This window comes from Vidua macroura, chromosome 3 (assembly GCF_024509145.1).
Source record: "Vidua macroura isolate BioBank_ID:100142 chromosome 3, ASM2450914v1, whole genome shotgun sequence".
Lineage (NCBI taxonomy): Eukaryota > Metazoa > Chordata > Aves > Passeriformes > Viduidae > Vidua > Vidua macroura.
The window spans coordinates 89483683-89503763 of record NC_071573.1 but is presented as its reverse complement, the minus strand read 5'-3'; the positions used below and the strand labels follow the sequence as shown (position 1 = coordinate 89503763).

At 36.4% G+C, this 20081-nt stretch overlaps 1 protein-coding gene across 13 annotated transcripts in view; it reads right to left on the bottom strand.

The window, feature by feature from the left end:
* The window catches only part of KHDRBS2 (KH RNA binding domain containing, signal transduction associated 2), a 356668-nt gene that overhangs the window by 236763 nt on the left and 99824 nt on the right, over positions 1 to 20081 (bottom strand). For all 13 annotated transcript variants that reach the window (XR_008436254.1, XR_008436252.1, XR_008436255.1 and 10 more), the window contains exon 3: positions 15034 to 15150. Coding sequence is in view for 4 of the 13 variants with exons in the window: in XM_053973490.1 (XP_053829465.1) it covers positions 15034 to 15150 (117 nt within the window). In the remaining 9 variants the exon portion in view is untranslated. The remainder of the gene's footprint in view (positions 1 to 15033; positions 15151 to 20081) is intronic.

Below are 20081 nucleotides of genomic sequence, written 5' to 3'. Positions count from 1 at the left end.
CCTTAAAGAAAAAAAACATAGCAGTTACTGTATGTGAACCTCATTTAAAAACTCCACATTTTATAAGTTCAGACACTATATTTTTAAATTTTTTTTGCAGAATATATAATAGTAATATTTTCCCCACAGATTTCAGAATAAGAAACAGTGATAGCTGTCTGTATCATGAAAGGAGAAAGCAAATGTGCAGATTCAGTATGTTGCTCTGCTGATGGAATAAGAAAGAAAAGAAAGAAGGTGGCAGAAAACAGACAAACAGACAAAACCAAAACCATTTCAAATACATGAATTGTAAAACATGGGGAGTCATATCACAGTCATGGGGTCACAGAATGGTTTGGTTTGGAAGGGACCGTAAAGATCATCCAGTTCCCACCCCCTGCCCTTCCACTAGACCAGGTTCCTCAGAGCCTCATCCAAAAGAGCCTTGAACTCTTCCAAGGATGGGGCATTCACAGCATTCTTGGGCAACCTGATCATGTCTAACCACCCTCACAGTGAAGAATTTCTTCATAATATCTAATCTAAACCCACCCTCTTTCTGTTTGAAGCCATCACCCCTTGTCCTGTCTCTACGGGCTCTTGTAAGTGTATAGTTTCTCTCCATCCTTGTTGTAGGCTCCCTTCAGCTACTGGAAAGCTGCAATTAGGTCCTCATCAAATTATGCAGGGTCTGGATCATGAAGGGGGCAAAAAAAAAAAAAAAAAAAAATTAAAAAAAAAAAAATTCAAGGTTTAATATCACATCATTTTTTTACTACACACTTTTCAGCATCATGATTGAGCCTTCTACTTAAAAGAAGTTGAAGAAAAAGCTTCCTATATCTAACTGGGTGATGATTGCAAGAGATTCATTTCTGTAGAACATGTTTTAGCAATTGCAGCTAAATCTTCAAAAGAACAAACTAAAATATTAATTCTGTTTGCAACTGTTGACACCCAGGATTTGGCCTTGAAATAGTAAAACAGAATTAATAATTTATTGTCAAACTGTTCAAGAGTACACATTTGCTACATCAATTTAAAGAAATGTGAAACATTAATTTTGTACTTACATATATACCTTTGGATCAAGTCTCTTAACAGCTAGAGATTCAATATAACCAGTGTTACACTCGAGCTGAGAGTTATATAGATGGCTAATTATATTTTTAATTAAGGAAGTAAGACTTGCTGGACAGGTCTTTTCTGTAAATAGATCCTTGGAGAAAGATTACCAACATAATATAAAGAAAAAATTATTTTTCTTTTTCTCTCATGCCTGATAAGCATTTGGTAACAGACTTTTTTAACATAAGAGGAGATGAAGCAGGACCTGCTGCTGGACAGAAAAACAGAGGAGGTTTTATTTATTTTTCCTCCTTACTTCATAAAAATTACTCTTAAGTGAATTCTTTAGAGTTTATAGACACCCCCTAAATCATTCATTTGGTTGGAGCACCAAAGAGCAAACACACAGTGCAGCCATTGACTTTCACAGCAGGGTTTGTAAGCACAGGAAGGAAAGATCTGCCTGTAAGGCCCAAATTCAGCAAAGCATTTGCACATTCATAAACTAAAAACATCCCAGCTGTGCTCCTGTGTCCTCTAAACACAGTTCATGAGATCAGGGTCCAGTAAGTGCTAGAGTTACTTCTAAAGATTTGGTTTGAAAGAAATTTCTCAGAGACTGTGAAAGGAAGAAGATGACAGGAGGCAGGGATTAGGGTAAGGCTTTGTGTTGATTTTAATCACTAACTGCTACCCCTCTGATCTCCACAAATTCTGAAAAAAAAAATCTATTTTATATTAGAAATGGACTTGATCTAATTCAAACCAAAGGAATATCTGAGTTCACATATAGGTACAATATCCTATCAATTAAAAATAATAGGCAAAAGAGCTTGAAAGCCTCAAGCACATCCATAGATGTCCTTAGGTATGGGATGTATTCTGTAGGGATCACAGCTCATTCATCTGAACTCAGAAAACTCTGAATTTAGTGTATTAACATGCCACATTTGTAAGATTTATAATTATCAACAAATTAATTCTCTGCAAACACCTCTAAATTAGATGAACAAGAGCTTTTACTGTAGGGAAAGTAAGAACTAAGAAATAAAGCCAAAGCCACAAAGTGGTGGAAACTAAAGGAAAACTTTATAACCCTGCAGACTCCAAGTGCCAGCTCCAAACTGGATTGAATTCATGTTCACCTGCAATCAAAAACAACCAGAAACTAGAAAAATTAGGAGAAAGTAAATAATATCACTTGCAATGCTAATATCATACCTTCTGATTCCACTGCTTATTCAAAATATAACTGTCAGAGCTGCACATATGCCTTACTTTAGCTATGTTTGATAAAGCAGAAAAATATCTCACACCCAAGCATACTTGGAAAGAAGCTTGTCAGAGAACACTTCTCTGCCAGAGAGTTTTCTTTTCAAAGAAGATGAAAGGAAGATGGGGTAGTTTTTCTTGTAATAAATGGCTATAAGCGCAAATTAAATCTGTACAGATTTCCTTAGAGCTATTATTGAGAAGCCGCAAATTATTGTGGATTACAGAACAACTGTACTGCGATGAAGTTATATCTCCAAAGTTACATTGATGTTGGGTAGATAAATGAAAAAGGAATGCTACATTACAACAGTAATCAATCTGAAAAATGATCCAGAGACTAATCAATGCAACTGAATAGGAGAACATTAATCCCTGATGGAGATATTACAAAGTAAATAATATCTAACTTAGCTATCTAAATTCCACTCACCATATTCTTCTATTATGTTTCTTGTGGAATTGAATTTCAGGGGACTCCAAAGAGTTGTTGCTCCAAGTCTGATGTTTTTCCATTATTCTATTTAATTGTGTGCACTGTAATTTAATTTACTGCAATACTGCCTCTATTGTGGCAATGCAAAATTCCTTGTAAGAGTAGCCCATTAAAGTATATTAAAAGTATTTATCATGATCCTCAAGAGTACAGATAACATTATGCATGGAAAACTGGGATTTAACGTAATTGCTACAAATAATTCAAAGCAGTTCTTTCTGCATTTATCTATATGAAAAACAGGAAGAACAATAATCATAAAACTAAACTCAGCAAGATCAAACCTGGTCTTTTTGAAGCTGCATGTAGATAAATAAAATACTTTGGAATATAAATCACTGTTCTGAAAAAGTATAGATGGGAAAAAAAACCATCAGTGTGCAAACATATTCAGCTCCCCAAATTGCTGTAAGCAATTGAGTTAATTTACTTTAATTTCCTTGTCTCTCTTTTTTTATCTTCCCATCTCTCACACATGAATGTGCTGCTTTAATTCTTCCAGTGTGTGTTTTTTTTAAGAAAACGTACTGCCTGTTCCACAGGCAGGAACATTAGTGCCAGGACTCACCCTGACAATGCCACTCAGGATTGCAAATGCCATGTGCAGGAGAAGGGGGTTTCCCAGTTGGGTGCATGGTCACACAACCAAACCTCTTGGGAAACTGAGGCACGGGAGTGCCCCCGCAGAGAGTGGCAGACACGGGACACTGTCAACAAGCACCAGCTTGTTCTCTGACCAATGAAATACAACTGAGCTGAAGTCAAGAAGAGTTTGGCACAGGTCTGGATGTGAACCTCAGACTTCTGGGCGTGAAATTGGCACTATTGCAGACACAGGGGAGATTGCAGCTGAGTCACTTGGCAGCTTGTTTCTAATGCATAATACATGTGTACATAGCTTTGTTTACTTTGCTGGGATATTTAGAAAACCTTACAATATTCCAAAACAGAAAAAATTGAAACTGCTTTCAGGTAAAACTACTAAACATTTACAAGTTGATAAAATAGAAAGCATTTCAACTTTTTCTCTGCTAAGGGCTATCTTTACCCTTCCCACATTGATCTCTTGCCACTTCTTTGCCCCTTCTTCTTTAAAGTTTCATGGTCTTCCATTACCTTCAACTCAAAAATAATAAAGCTGAAGGACTACCTCAATGTTTTGCCGTTTGGAAGCAGCCTAATTTTGTAGAAAGAAAAGAATGCGTCCCATCTTTTTAAACCCAGCAGTGTAAGTCTTACAAATGTCCTGTCAGAACAACAAAATATGTAAGTCTGTTTTAACATTACATTCAGGGAAGGTGATGAAGACTTTTAATATCACCACTGTGTTACATCAGTAATAAAACAGCATCTGCTTGAGGTCTGATGTGATTTTTCTGTGAGGACAATGCAATTTTCTTAACTATCAGCTTCAGAATATGAAATTTTTAACACAAAGCTAAATTGCCCTCTTGGTAATTTTGAAGATGTTCTTCTCTTTTGAAGATGTCATCACTAATGATATGGAAGCATCGTATCACTCCATGTATTGTGCTAGTAGGAAATACTTGCATTGCTGTATCCTGTTGAGTCCCTACAACCACTCTAACACCTCACTCCTCAGATTGGAGCTCTAGTCTAAAAATTAACAGAGAACCATATGGAGATTGCATGTGAATTTCATTTGCTCGCTCAGCTAAATACTAAGAGTGATTTATTCTTTGCACTGGTCATTGGCAAAACTGCCACTGGCTTCAGCAGTACAAAAAATGCACTTGTGGGACTCTGAAAGTGTTAGAGGATATCTTATGGACATCCTTAAGCATCGAAGAACAACATTCCAACAATTTTTTAAATTTTATTTAAATTACAAACATTTAAAGTACTCAAATGAGTGTCCTATTTTCCTGGTTGTTTTAACATGTCTTGGCATGTAACCAATCTATGAACTTTAATTTTTCAACAGTAATCAATACAGGTCCAATGTATGAAGGTATGATAATCTCAATTTTTATGCAAATTTAAATTTTCAAATTTAAAATAAAACCTTGTGCTCCAATATTCCATGTGTATGAAGAAATATAAGTATTTTCTTACTTAATACTGAACAAATTCATTAAAACAAGAATATCAAAAAGATCAGAAACTTCAGCTTGATTTCTTTTAATAAGCACACAAACTTGCACAAATTGTTTGGTATTTATGGCCTTTTTCAAGAAATCACAGATAAATAAGTTACAGAATCAACGAGGCAGACTGTTTCCAATATTTACAGTCCGAAGTTTATAATCCAAAATTCGTCACTGAGAGACAAAAAGGACATGAAGTTTTTTTTCATTTGTTCAATTTAGGATTTTTCTCTCCTGGGGAATATTTACTGAGCAAAACACCACCAGAGCAATCTTTACCAAGGTCTTTTTTGTTACCATTGCCTCAGGGAGACACTGGATAAGAAGTGGTCAGGAGATAAATGTGATGTTCCTGTGACCCAGCAGCTCCTGATGACTAATTCTTGACTCTGATCATAGTCCAGATCTTGTAGCACCGAAAGCAAACTCCAGTACTGAGGAATAACATCTACTTTGTGCGACATCTCATGTTCCTTTTCAGAAACTAACACGGTGTACATGTGAGTATCTACACAAAAATAAGCTGCAGTAAATTGGGCTCTAGCTATAATATTAGAATGCTGTAAAAGTCTCCTGACACAAACTCACAAGTAGTATTTTTACAAAAGTGCAACTAAAAAAATTCCAGCTGCCGTGAGGGCAGGAACAGGCTGCTTACTGAGAAACATAAATGACTTCTTTAATGAGACAAAAAAGTCCTGTTCACATACTCCTACAGTGCCCAGACAGAATACACAGAGAAGAACTGGAACCTGACTGGAGAAGTCAACAGAGTGCCCTGGTGCCCAATCTTCAGACCTAGATTCTGCAGAGCAGGTCAGAGTAAACCATAAGTCACATCTCTAGAGAAAATGTTTTTCTAGAACTTGAGAGACTCAAACAAAGTGGAAGTCACTGTTGCAGAGACAAGCAGCTGCACTGCCTCATGTATGGGCAGGAAGCAGTAATTTGGTGGGTTCTAATATTGCTATCTTTTTCCAATATAGATATCTTTTTCCAAACCAAAGGATGTCTTTACATGCTGTATGAAACTCAGTAGAAAAAGGTGGTACATCATCCCCATTTAGGACATGGAATGATCTGGAGGCTTACTGAAGTATGACATGAGAAGGCAGCAGGTTTTATATCAAAGTGAAAGGAACACTGTTGACTAATTTGGTGATAATTGCAAAGTAATTTTACTTGAGCTACTTTAGCTCTACTCCTCTTAAAATGTAAGTGATGTCAACTCCATTTAAAATGCAAGTCCTACCAATGTGTAGAAACATTTAGGAAATGAGTTACAAATCCATCTTGAGACTTTGGAAATGACTGTGCATCTTTTGGGGATAAAAGAGTTGAACATTAAATAACATGGGTCTTAAAATAGTTAAGAGACAGACATCCCTAGTCACTGTGCAGAAAAAACTAGAAAGAACTGGCTAACATAGAGAGACTTAATGCTCAACCATGAATTGGAGCAATATATCACACACATCTTTCTTTCTCTCTCCACATATACATACAGATAACAAAGCTTTCAAAAAGCTTACCTTAAGCCTAATTCCTCTAAGCAAGGTCAGAGTAGTTAGTCAAATAAAGCAGATGTTTTTCTTAACCAAAAAGGAATTGGGTAAAAGGCTGTTTTCTCTGCTGCAATATGGACTATGTACTTAAATCCATTCTAAAATTCAGAGAGAGGTGTCAGAGAAAACATTGTAAATCTTTGATATAAATATAACAAACCGCCTTTGTAAGGAAAAAAGCCATACTGCAAAGAAACAAACTTGAGAGAAATGGAAACGAATGGATTTCCAAAATTTTATAGCACAAACTGAAAAAGCCAGGGACTACTCTGCTGCAGATCATTTGAAACTGCATAAATTGAAGGAAAAGAGGCAACTGCTCTTTCCAGCCAGGTTCCAAACCCAAGGTTACTGGGAGATGCCTGTTAACACAGATGAGCTTCCTGTTATATATGGAACGATCTATCCCAAGGCATCTCCTGGATTAGGTATGCAGATAGGATCATCTGAATATCAAGAAGGGAAGAATTTATCCCAGTGGGGCCAGTTTACTCTTTTGGCTCAATGGCTTCATATTTTTGAGCTTGATTCCACTTCAGCCAGCAAGCCAGACTGTTGTAGATGTCAGCGAACCCAATGGGAAGAATGATGATGTCTAACTCCAGTTCAGAAGGCTGAATGATTTCTTTATTATAATTATGCTATAATATATTAATATACTATATAAAAGAAGATACTAAAAACTACATGCTACTTTCTCTAACTATCATCTCTAACTAACTCACAACTTGTGACCTTCTATCTAGAGTCCAGACACAGGTGGATCTGACTGGCCATCAAGGCCAAACAATCCACCATGATCCAACCAAGCGCTCACTCTAGGTAAACAATTCTCCAAACACATTCCACAAGAGAAAAACAAGGAGCAGAAATAGAAATTGTTTTCTCTTTCATTTCTCTCTGTGCACCTCAATGAAAAATCCTGAGAGAGAGAGAAATGTGCTTGCCACACCAGACAAATAGGTAACTAATGGAACCTGCGCAAACTATTACACAGAAGATGCTCTGTCTGCCAGGGATGTGGTGCTACAAATGATTTTGGGAGAGACAATAGGACTGTTGTCTTTCCCAAGATCATTTGTAGCACCACATCCCTGGCAGAAAGACAAGAGGCCTAAAAATCAAAACATGCAGGGATTTGGCAAGAAAATAAGAGATTTATGGCTCCCCTTCTAGGAAGACTCTCACTGAATGAATAAACATATTATTTTTATGCCAGAGAGAGGATAAATGACTGAAAGCACTCAGTTTACTGTGATATCAAAAGATACAAATTTAGTTAAAAGGATGTGGCTGAGAAGCAGACAAGACAACTTGTTTTCTTCTAGGTGTTGCAGTGGGTAACATGGAGTTTTCTGAAAAAAAAGAGAAGGAACAAACTTCTGGAAATAAGCTGATTTGCACAGATCTGAGGAGCTGGTGAAACATAAGAGGGAGCAGACAATGTGTGGACATAAGACATCTAAGAGAAGTAATAGAAAAAGCATTTTTCATTAATGTCTCATCCACTGACTTCTCACAAATTGATTCTATAGGCAACTGTAAGTTTAGATGGAAGAATACTTTCAAGAAAAATAAAGAAGAAAGTCAAAGGAATGAAAAGAATGTGCTGAGAAGGTGGTGCATGAGAAAGCTTCCCAAGGACTGGCAAGCCCTGGAGACTACTGGTGCTGGTGAACGAGCACACATTTGTGTTTGTCTGAGTCTGGAACTCAGCCTGCATCCAAGATGACTGCTCCATGCTGAGGAAGACTATGGGATCACATATGCTGCTGATGAAATAAAGGATCCTCTGACAGACTTTCTGAAACCTACCACTGACCTGCCAGTAAAGGCCTATTTTCTGAGTACATAGTTAGAGTTGTCTTCCCAAATGTTGCTCTAACCAGGTAACCATGAGACTGCAATTCAGATGTGAGACTCGACAAGGTGAATAGCTTCTGAGAATAATTATCTGCCTTTAATAAAAACCTGAACTATTGCAATACTTAATAGAATCAATAGAAGTTTATAGAATAAAAGCTATTCTAAGAAATATTGGTTGTGATCTGTATCTACCTCAAACTGCCTCCCCTATCAGGGGAAAAAAAGGATTTTACAACTCACTAGGGGTGATACACAGATGTATTTTCCAAAAAACTGGGTGGTTGAGCAGTTGGAAGTTGTAGAATACAAGTAATACTGGAGGAAACAGTGATAATGATGATCTCTTCTTTTAATCTTTGCCTGCCAACAGATTTATGTTTTCTCTGTATATGGAGAAAGTATTTTATTTAGAATGTTTTTTTCAAAACCTAGATTTAGATTGTGAAAGCCTTTGGCACCTTTAGACATGCTCACTTAAAGGAAAAACTGAGAGAATGCAGACTACAGCAGGATTTAAAGAGTTAACGACCTTTTGCCATTTTGGTCCTTGAAGATTTCAATTTCAAAATGTCCTGGCTAGTAAGATAAGCATATATTCTATTTGCCATCCGTAGAAGGTGGGGCAGGTATCTTCTGTTGGGCAGTTTTCTTATCTTTTCCAAGAACAATGTCTCCCTCAGGGGAGATATCTTCTGTTAATGGGCCATCGAATGGCTCACTGCATGACTGATAAAGTTACATCAGCCCATTGTAAGATCCTCCACCCAGAGAGAGGAGCCAAGCATCCCTACCTGCATAAAATCAGCATTTCTTGAGACAGCAGCTCAGCCTCTTCACTGGATTCCCAGAGGAAGACCAGGCCCACCTACTCTACCACCAGACCTTCAGAGAAAACTACACCCTTCTACGGGATCATCGCTTCAGCAGCATTTCATCTGCCACTCCAGAGCAGGAGGAGCAGCCACCATTTAACTGGACTACCACTAACACCCTGACTCCTCAGGGCGTCACATTTCTGACTCTATCAGTATTTTTGTTTGTACTAATTACATTTTTTTTTAATTAAGTTGTTTCCTAGTAAAGAACTGTTATTCCCATTCCCATATCTTTGCCTGAGAGCCTTTTTATTTTGAAATTGTGGTAATTTGGAGGGAGGGGGTTTACCTTTTCCATTTCATGGGAGGCCCTTGCCTTCCTTCACAGACTCCTGTCTTTTCAAACGAAGACACAAAAGATGGGGTGGTCTGCTTTTTGTTTGTTTCCTTTCCCTTGCATTTTTCTTTGTTGCTGGTTGTTTGTTATGGTCCTTATAGCCCCACAGCAGTTCATACTAGGAAGCTCAAGATATTTAGGAAGACAAAAAAACTGTGCTGCAGCAGAAGCAGTTGGTCTTGTAACTTTGGCTCACATCTTGAAAGCAAGCTGAGGGCCCAATCCTGCTCTTGGGTCATAAGCCTGTTTGTGGGGTGAAATGGCTGTAAGCTGTAAGGTACTGTGTCTGTAGAGATAAAAATACAGTCTTTATGACTTTTAAACACTAAAAAGGAAAATCTAACAGAAAAATACAAAATGGGTGACCAGCAATTAGTGATTTAAAACTACTATTGGTGCTCCTAGCTGTGAGCTAGTTTTCTAAATTAAATGCCACACATTGCTCTATGTTTCCCCTAGAGATTTTCCAGCTGAATATTATAAAGGAGTACTTCAAGGGAACAGAAATACCTTGCCTAAGAAATTAACCTTTCAGAGATTTTGCATAAAGTCCAAATCAAAATTCCTAGCAGGCTGGAAGTAAATCTGAAGGTTATCTTTTAAAAAACTAAAATCGAGTTTTTATAGGAATTCCCAAATTTCTATCTCCAAGTCTTAAGAGCTGAAACTCCTGGTAACACACTGAGCTGAACTACCACTGCCATAAGCCAGAGCAAGAAACCTCACAGGCATGGGTGGAGTGGCACCAGCGTAAAATCTGGTGCAACAGACCACTAGGTGATTTTTGGTTGGTTTTGTTTGGGGTTTTTTTTTAAGACTTTCTTAAGTCTTTTGTAACTCCTTATTCTTGTTGAGAATGCTGACATTCTCACTTGGAAAAAATATTGCACATGTACCTATACTGCATGACCTTAAACATTTTGACAGGCAGTGACACTCAAAAGCTTTTAAAACTCTGGACACTAAAGACAACAGCTTTGAACTCACATTTCAGTGAAGCAAGAGTATTGGGAAAGAATATAATGCAATGCTTGGACCATAACATCCTATAGACAAAACCTGCAACTTTTTTTCTTCCCTTCTGGGCTATCTGAGCATTAACTTATAACTTTTTTGAAAAAAAACAAAAAAGTCAAGAGAATCCTATCAGAGAACTAACTTTCCACTATTAGGACACTACGCCCATGGTAGACATGACCTAATGAAAAAACACATTGTGCTTCGAACCAAAAACCCATTGGGCACTATTCACATTACATATGGACTAATCCTGTAAAATATAGAAACATTTATTTAAAGGTTGCAGGACTGACCTCACAGCACTTAGAATTCGCAGGGAAGAGACCAGTGCACACTGCAACTACCCCATATTTTCAAAATATTCTTTAAGGAACTTACATAACATAGCTGCTAAAAACCAACCTAAAGCCAACATGCTAATAATTGCATCTCTGTAGTTTCACTGCTCATTTCAGATCTTTTTAGCTGCAAACAAGCTCTTAATGCTTTTTTTTTCTTATAAAGAAAAGGTAATGAAACAAATTCTGTTTAACAGGAAAAGCTGTTGTCCAGTGACAGTGGACCTTATTTGGAAAGCACTTAACCCACAGATTAAAGAAAGGCACATAGTTCAATTATTGCCCCTTTCCTTAGGAACTAGTTTTAACAAAAACTGGAACTTGAAGAAGGCAGCAGTTAAAAGTGCTTTAGTGCTTTAGCTGATAAAACACTGAGTCACAGAAAAGTAGTTTATGTGGTTTTTCAAAGCTGCAGTGCAAGTTTGTTCTCTAATTTTCATGTTTTATAGGAAGACAACATTAATGTTTAATAACAGAATCCTTTCAATAGCCAGGACGAATTACATAAGTAAGTGCAAGTTTAAGCAATGAGAAAAATGGGTAATAAACAGACAGTGTGCAAAATAGGAAATGGTGTTGACAGGATTTCTCTAGGTAAAAAAGTTTTGATTGGAATGGCAATTATACATCACTATGCAGAAGATCTAATGCAAACACTGTGACTTATGTTTTCCTTCATGTGAGTTTAATAGCTCATGTGCTACTGTAAAAATCAATGTTTTAGCTTTTTTTAATCTAATATATAACCTTGTTATCAGGACATCAATTTCCAAATCCTACTCTATGTAAGTAAAACGTAGTTCAAAAATATGTTTGGAGCAAAGAAAATGAGACCCCCTTTAGTTTAAATAACTGATCAGCCTTCCAAATGTCTTGCAGGTTATGAACAATGAATTTTCAAAAAAAGATTTGCAGGCTAAAAAACTATTTTTCATTTTTTTAACAAAATGAAAATAACAAAAAATCTTTCTTTGTCCAACACCTAATATATTATTAAAGCAAAATTAAAACATTCTATTATTCTAGGTTATTCTGCTCTTCCAAACAGAGTCCTTTAGGTCACTTTTAAAATAAAAATGTTCTTAAAAATAGAAACAAACTACTGATGCAGTTATACTTGGGCATCTCTTCAGTAACTTCTAACACAACTTTATGTGACAAACATTAGCTCTGTGGTGTTTTGTGCACAACTGGAGCTGTTCATAATACATATTTTAGGTAAGTTGCATTGCCTTTTCAAAATAATCTATCCTGTTCCCACACTTTAGACTCAGAAATCTCAAGTCACTCTTAGCAAGTGTCCCCTGTTGCTCTGGAAGGAAACAGCCTAAAATCTTTAGTCTCTAAAATTTACCCATAGGTTTCTTTAAAGAAGATGAGGAAATTCTGAAGAACAGACTATATCATAACAGATTATATCAAAACAGATTATATCCGTTGATATAATCCATTTCCCAGATACAGAAACTGCCCCTCTGTATGACCAAAATTACTGACTATAGCCAGAGCAGTTCACTGTTGAGCTAAGAACTTCCCTGTTGTCATTTTGGCACTAAAAAAAACCTCAAATCAGCAGATCAGTTCTTTTTCAAGATTTAAGTATCTAGGGACCTAGGGCATAAATGTACTCAGCACTTTTCAGCAGAAATTCTGTTTCTGCTTCTCTGATGCAACTCAGCATCCAGCTGCACCAGACTGGAGGGGAAAAGCACACGTGCCTGCAGTCTCTCTAGGAACTGCTATGGCTCATGGCATACTACAGACAGCTTTAAGGAAATTCTAGTTTCTAGAGAGAAATGACATCCATTTTTCTTGAATACTCCTGCAAAACAAAGATCTATCAGCCAATATACATAAACTGACTTCTTTTATGGTTCAAAAAACCCACAAAAAGCTTCCAGACTTTGGTAATTTGTATTTAAATCAGTAAAAAAGTACTGCATAAATGATACTAGTGCACTTGTTTTTTGACAAGAAAACTGTTTTAACCAGAGCAAGTTGTATTTTCCTTCGCAATGTAGCAATTCACACCATTATTTATGCTAACAATCAAACGTATTTTCTTTACATTTCACCAGTATCTCAACCTAGAATAGCCTCTCTGAAATGCTAATTGGGACTATTACCCATCCCATGATTATTCTCACACTCTTTTGCCAGGAACTGGTAACAGTGAGTACATGGACGATAAAATTCCCACCTCTCACTGTAATTGCACAGGGATTTTGTTGTCTTTTGAGTCACTAATGTCTAAATTGGATTAAGATAAATTGCTTATGAGCCTTTCTCTACAGAAATTGCTTTCCTGACTGCTATATTTAATGCCAGTTTACCCTAGAACTTCATTTTTTTACACCAGTCTTATATGAATGAGTTTCCATGAAGGTCATACTCGATTTCAGATTATTCTTAAGGAATAAAAACTTTTTGAAGAGGAAAAGAAAATACCCCAAATTTTGCTGACATACTCATGAGTGAATGTAGTACCTGTTATGCTGGCACTGTTCATTATGATCAGATGAAAATCAGAAGACTTAATCTATCTATTAATGTGTTTAAATATCTTTACATTCCCATGTCTGGGCAATTGATGCTCCCAGCAATAATAATCTAAGTGGATGGCTGAGATTGACTGGGCATCAGATGTAGTACTGATACAAATTACTGATACTTAGCAGGACATACATTCTTTCATCCAGGGAAATATTTATGATTCCAGAAGTTAGATGTAAGTAATTAAAATATTTTACCTGCCAATACCTGGAAATAAAATCAGTAGTGTATTCAACATTTATTATCTTATAATCATAACTGAAGTGTCACTAAATGTCTGACTAAAATGTCATAAAGAAAACTCTGAAAAATTAAATATAATCTGTGTGCCTAATTTGTCTGGTTTTTGGCTTTTTTTTTTTTTTTTTTAATACTGCAATTGGAGACCTCACATTTTCTATGTGATTGCTGATACACATTACCAAGATCAAATAATGCCAACCAAAAAATCCTGATTGGTCTTTCCTTTCTTTCGGCATATTATTGCTTTCATAATTTTAGCTACTGAGATTAATGACAGAGGAGACAGAAAGGAAAGAAGAATAATGCACAATATTACTAGAGGCTATATACAGGTAAAATATAGTGAATTTAGCAATTGTTATTTCTGTGTTGACCATAATACTGCTGTTCTACAGACTCTGAAAGACATCACAATGTAATCAGTACTTGTTCTTTGGGTCAAATACATGTGAAAGGTTCCTTAATGTTCTGATTTTAGCTGGGATAGGATTAATTTTCTTCCTAGTAAATGGTACTCTGTTGTGTTTGGGATTTAGTAAGAGATTAATACTGATAATGCACTAATGTTTGGATTGCTGTTAACTAGGGCTTACCCCAAGCCAAGGACTTTTGAGTGTCTCATGCTCTGCCAGTGAGGAGCTGCACAAGAAGCCAGGAGGGAGCAAAGCCAGGACAGCTGACCCAAACTGGCCAAAGGGATATTCCATACCACAGAGCACCATGTTCAGTATATAAACTTGGTGGGGAACTGGTTGAGGAGGAGTAACACTTACCTGCAAGTAATTACTTAGTGCCATTAACCAGGTTGTAATTCCAAACAACTTTTTTTTTCTTTATCTGTAGTGCATTTTTACACACACTTAAGCAAAATGCTGTTTGTTATCTTCTCCTAGAACTATACCCTGAATAAATATTCAACATTTAAAAAGCCCCATCTCTAAAGAAACAGAAAACAAAAGAGAAAGCTCATTTATGTACATCAATATTAAAGCAACAATATATACAAGCTGTACTTTCACAGAAGAAAGATTTCTCTCAGAAGAAATGAACTTTAAACTCGTTTATGTGTTAGGTGAATTATTTCAATAACAGTGATACTATAGCATCTGTGAAGGTCTAAGCAAGGTTGGCATAGCAAGAAAAAATATATTTAAGCAAATGATGTAACTTGGAAAAAACAAACTAGCCTTGGAGTCAAGAGTCTATTACAGGCCTTTTAATTGAGTCATTAATAAACAGGCAATCTAAGTGTAACAAGTAAAACAACATATGTTTCAACACTAATTGCAAACAGAGTCCAGACACGATACCTTAGCTTTATCCCTCATGGATCCTTTTCCCAGGATGGACATTTTTGCACCTGTTTCTTCTTGTAACCTCTTTAAAGAGTTTCCTCTTGGTCCAAGCAATTTCCCAACAAAATTGAACTAGAATGACAATAAGAGAACTCTTTTAGACCCACAGGTACTTTTCCAAAAACTTAATAAATAAACATAATGATCAAACAAGAAAATTTTACTTTCCTTTAAAAGAAATACTCCTACCTAGCTTTGAGCCTAATTGACAGAAATACAAGAATGAAGAACCACGATATTCACTCTTCTAGTGTGAAAGACAGAAAAAGCATACATGGTTTAGCTGAACCCTGGGACTCTAGGACTAACAGGCCTGTGGCTGCCAGGTCTAGTGAATTGCTAAACAAGATATTTGCTCATGAGACAGTACTGATTAAACTCAGAGAATGCCTAGGTTCTTTCCCAAGTTAGTCAGCTTTACTTGCAAGTTATATATCCTGCGAAGTTAGAGCTTTAGATAGATTTTTGGATTTGATGCTTCGCACATCAACTTGAAAATAAGTGCTGTTTTGTGTACAGCCTTCAAATACCTGTTTTGCCAGCACCAGAACAAATGACAATCAATAGATCATTGTAGATATTCAAGGGCATTTTCTAAAATGAACACGGCTTTGTCTGCCACATTGCTAATATTCCTAAACACTGCACACTTCATGTTACACATACAGCAGTTTTTTCTGTATGAAGAGGAGAGATGTCTACAGGAAAATCAGAAGACAGGACAATAAATAAATGAGGTGTTAATATCATGTCGACACAAAGCAGCAAAAAGGGAGGAGTCTATTAAGTAATTTGTTTATTCTGTAATCAACAGTCCTCTCAGTTTATTATATTTTATTATTTCCAATATCTTTTAAAAATGCTATGGTATGCGGTCTTGAGAAGATGACTGGGCATCATCAGCACTTGCTTAAGATGCTTTGGAATTATGTTCAAGTCTGAACAGACAGTATTTTGGGCTGGCTTCAACAAAGAATAAGCTCCATCAAAGCAAAAGGGGTGCCATTGTATCAGCACTTCTTTTTATTTCAGCACTTTCTTTTTATTTCAGAGAAAAAGAACATGACAGTAAGAAATATCAATCAAGAAAATGTTGCTGTCAAAAATACACATAAAAGTCTATAAAGATATTATAATATACTTTGTTTTGCACTACCTTCTATTTTAAAAATGAAAAAAAAGGGGAAATATTCTTATTTTCACCTTAACCAGCAAGAATGTAACTACACAAATGCATCAGCCATGTTAGTAACACCCAAACTCTGAATCATCCCAGATGCTTCAAATCCCAAGCTGGCTTTTAGTCCGGTGTCTTAATTAAAAATAATTTTCAACTTCCTTCAAATACTGGTTTAACTGTCTAAGCAAATAGTATGTAATCACAGGAAAAATAAATATGTACAGTAAAATCTACTGCCACCTAAACCAAAATAATTGATTTCCACAAGATAATGTGTCCATGGAAGAAGTAGTAAGTGGTAATAATTTCATGCAAATTTAGCATGATTTCAAGCTCCAAAACCAGATTTTTCAAGCTTGCGTGCTTTTTTACTTTTTTCCAACTCTACCTGTTGATTTAATATAAGTTATTAACTCTTCAAAATGGGGTAGGATTTTGAGTCAATGTCCCAATCAATGTTATCAACAATCCTATGTCTTCAAACTGTTGCTCTGCCGCTTCCAGGAAAAACTTGGCTTAGAAGAAGTTGTTGGCTTCAAATTGATTATTCAATTTTGTACGAAAATAAACCAAAAAATGAGGAACAAATGGCAAGAACTGAAATTTAATACTAGATAGTAGACAATTTATTGATAAAAATAAGATTTCAAAAATCACCCATTTATATACCCATGTATATAAAGGTTTATTAGGGATGGCTGAGCAAACAGCAGAGCTTTTGTTTCTTTACAGTGACCCCCTTACGAGCAGAAGGGAAGGTGTCACAAGTTACAGGCACCAAATCTTTTGTGACACATATCACCAATCAGACAGGAACGATGTCCTGCTGCATCCTTGTAGCATTCCTTAGTATTAAGAAAAGCTACCCCTCAAAATGTTAAAGAACTGTAACATTATGTAACTTTAGAGGAAACTATGAGAAGGCCAACCAAAGCTTGACTACATTTGCTCTCTGAATGGAATAAAACTATTAAATTACACTCTGTGAAGATTTATGTTGACCATTTCTATTTAAGCACTTCATAAACTGTATAATCATTACCTTGACATATTGTTGCAAAGGAGCAGTATGGCCAGCACAGACCACATTACAAGCTAAGTGGATTTTAATCACTTCACAGGAAATAAGTGGCTGGGGATTTTAATTCTATTGATTATGTAGCAGACAGACACTCACATTTCATCCACTATCTACAAAGCACATATCAGGAAGGAAGCAGTTATCTACAACTAAAAAACTGAATTGCTCTTAGTTTGGTTTTGTCTAAAATTGCAGACAAGCCACAGCACTGTATCTGGCATCCTACTGTTATTCTCAGTCTTCCAAGGAAGTCTGAAGCCACTGGGTATCCTCAGCACAATCAATAATCTCAAAACTCCCCAAGGTCTGAAAGTACTGGTAGAGTAACTTTGACTCAATAACTTGTGAAAAATTATATATTTTATGTTCACATGTAGGTAAAAGCACCACATAGGAAAGAGGATGTTTCAGTCAACAGCCCAAAATGTAGGAAATCTGAAACACAACTTCATTTTTTTTTTTTTTTTTTTTAAATGAAGACATGCTGGGCAGAACTGATTTTGATACTGGAAAGTTTAGGCTCCAGTTACAGCCACACAAATGCACACACAACCCGAGCACAGAGACAGTGAAGGAAAATGTGGAAACTGAGGCAGCTGGACTGCATATAATGGTGAGCCTTGCCCACAAACACACATTCCTGGTACAGCAGCTGTAACTGCAGATCTTATTCTGCAATCTCAGATCCAATCCAATTCTGCCATGTGCACAAATTTTCTCCAAATAATAGTACCTCTAAGTTTCTGGGATAATATCTGGTCATATTAGGAGAGGATAGCTAAGAAATGCTGACATATAGAAGAGAGAGTATTAAAAGAAAGCTTTCACTGCTAGGGAGCAAACAAACTTCCATCTGAAAAATATTGTTGTGTTTCTAGATGTTCTTATAGGTGGCTTAACTTTTCAATCATGTTTATGAACATCATGAACAAGCTAGGCTTTCTAGTTTGCAGAAACCCTTCCTGGTTTATGGCAGAGATTCTGTACATTATTTTCTCAGATTTTTTTTTATCATTTGTCAGGGGGAGATGATACATGTCTTCACAGAAAATGATCAGGTGAAAGCAGGGGATGCTTTACTTATAATCAAATGCATGATGCTTCATGTATCAACAGCTGTGGAATAAACCTTCTCCTCTGCAAAATAAAACCTGACAGAGAATACAGCTCAATAGATCTTTCCTTTGTCTACAGCTAGTATCTCCAAAATCTTCCCCAACCAATATATACACACAGTTTCAGCAGATTTACCTGCATCCTGATTACTTTCACACTTCACACAAGCAATCAGACAGTAAGGTGCCCAAAGACAAAGCTCTGGCTCCCCAGTTTTCATCAAAAGTTTTTGTTCAAACTACCTCAGGACAACATACCACAGGTATAACAGGTATAACAAATCTAAGGGATAGTTTACAGCATCAGCATTCAAGCCTCAAGCTAAGTACAATGACTGGTAGAAAATGCATCTTTACATTTAGAAAAATATTTGTTTCCCTGATTGATGCAGCCCAAATACATTTCTACTAGAACTATAACACTTCTTACTTTATAAAATCTAATTTAATAGGGTTTTACAACCAGAATATGCTTACCATTCAAAAAACACGTTTGTGTCCGTGACTGTTTCTATTTTATACACAGATCATGGCAGTGTTCACAGCAGTAACAAAAGCTAGATAAATAACGAATGGGATAAGACAAATGTTTCCAGCTCTAAGATAATGCAGAACAAAGCCCTGAACTGGGAGAAGAAATTAATTTCTTCTAGAAGCAGCAAAACAGAAATAGCCCTGGCTTGACAACATGAAAAAGGTTTATTATTTATCAGTGTTTTGTTCACCATTTTGTTCACCAGTTCCTTTGTGGAGAGACAAAGTGTCATTACATTTTCAGAACTGATTATCCTCAAAAAATCCTGTCCTTATTCATGGAGAGCAGGATGGGGGTAAGGGTGGGGAAGAATCTTTCTAAATTCAGTCCTGTTCTAAAGAAAAGTGGAGAAGACAAAGACAGTCATGCCTGAATAAAACCTTACTGTTTGAGACCTGCCTATAATTAAGGTCCTATTCTAGGACTTCTGATAGCTCATTTAGTTTAGAACAGCATTTATTTTAAAAATATCTCATGTTTTGATATTCACAAGGGACTTCATGTTAAGACCGTACTGGACTATTATGAAGGCAAATTTTATTTTCCTCAGCATTTGGTGAGGAATGCCTGTAATAACATGCTTTAACTTTTGGTCAGTCCTGAATTGGTCAGGCATGTGGGCTGAGCATTGTAGGTCTTACCCTATTGGAACTATTCTATTGAGGGAAATGGAAAGATAGAAACTTCTACAGACACAAGAGGATTTGATTTGCAGGCATGGAAGAAGCTTGGATTGATGTAAAAATAAAGTATACAGACATTAGGCAGAAAAAAATATCGTTTATATAGTTGTAAGTAAGAATATGTCTTAAGGAAGTGAGAAACTGTATTGATAAGATGGTGAAGGGTTTATAATGTAGAGCTGCAATGTATAGAGTAAGCTAAGAGTTCAGATGTTATAATAGAAGCATACGTGTACACGTGAGATAGTAGCCCATTGGATAAAGTATCCGCAGTGCAGCAGAAGTAAGTAAAGGTGACAGAACAGCAAAATAAACTTTGTGGCAACTGTCCATTGGATTAGAAAGTTATATATTGCCTTGCAACGAAGAACTTGTGACCATTTTGAGCTATGACCGACTGCTTGCTCTC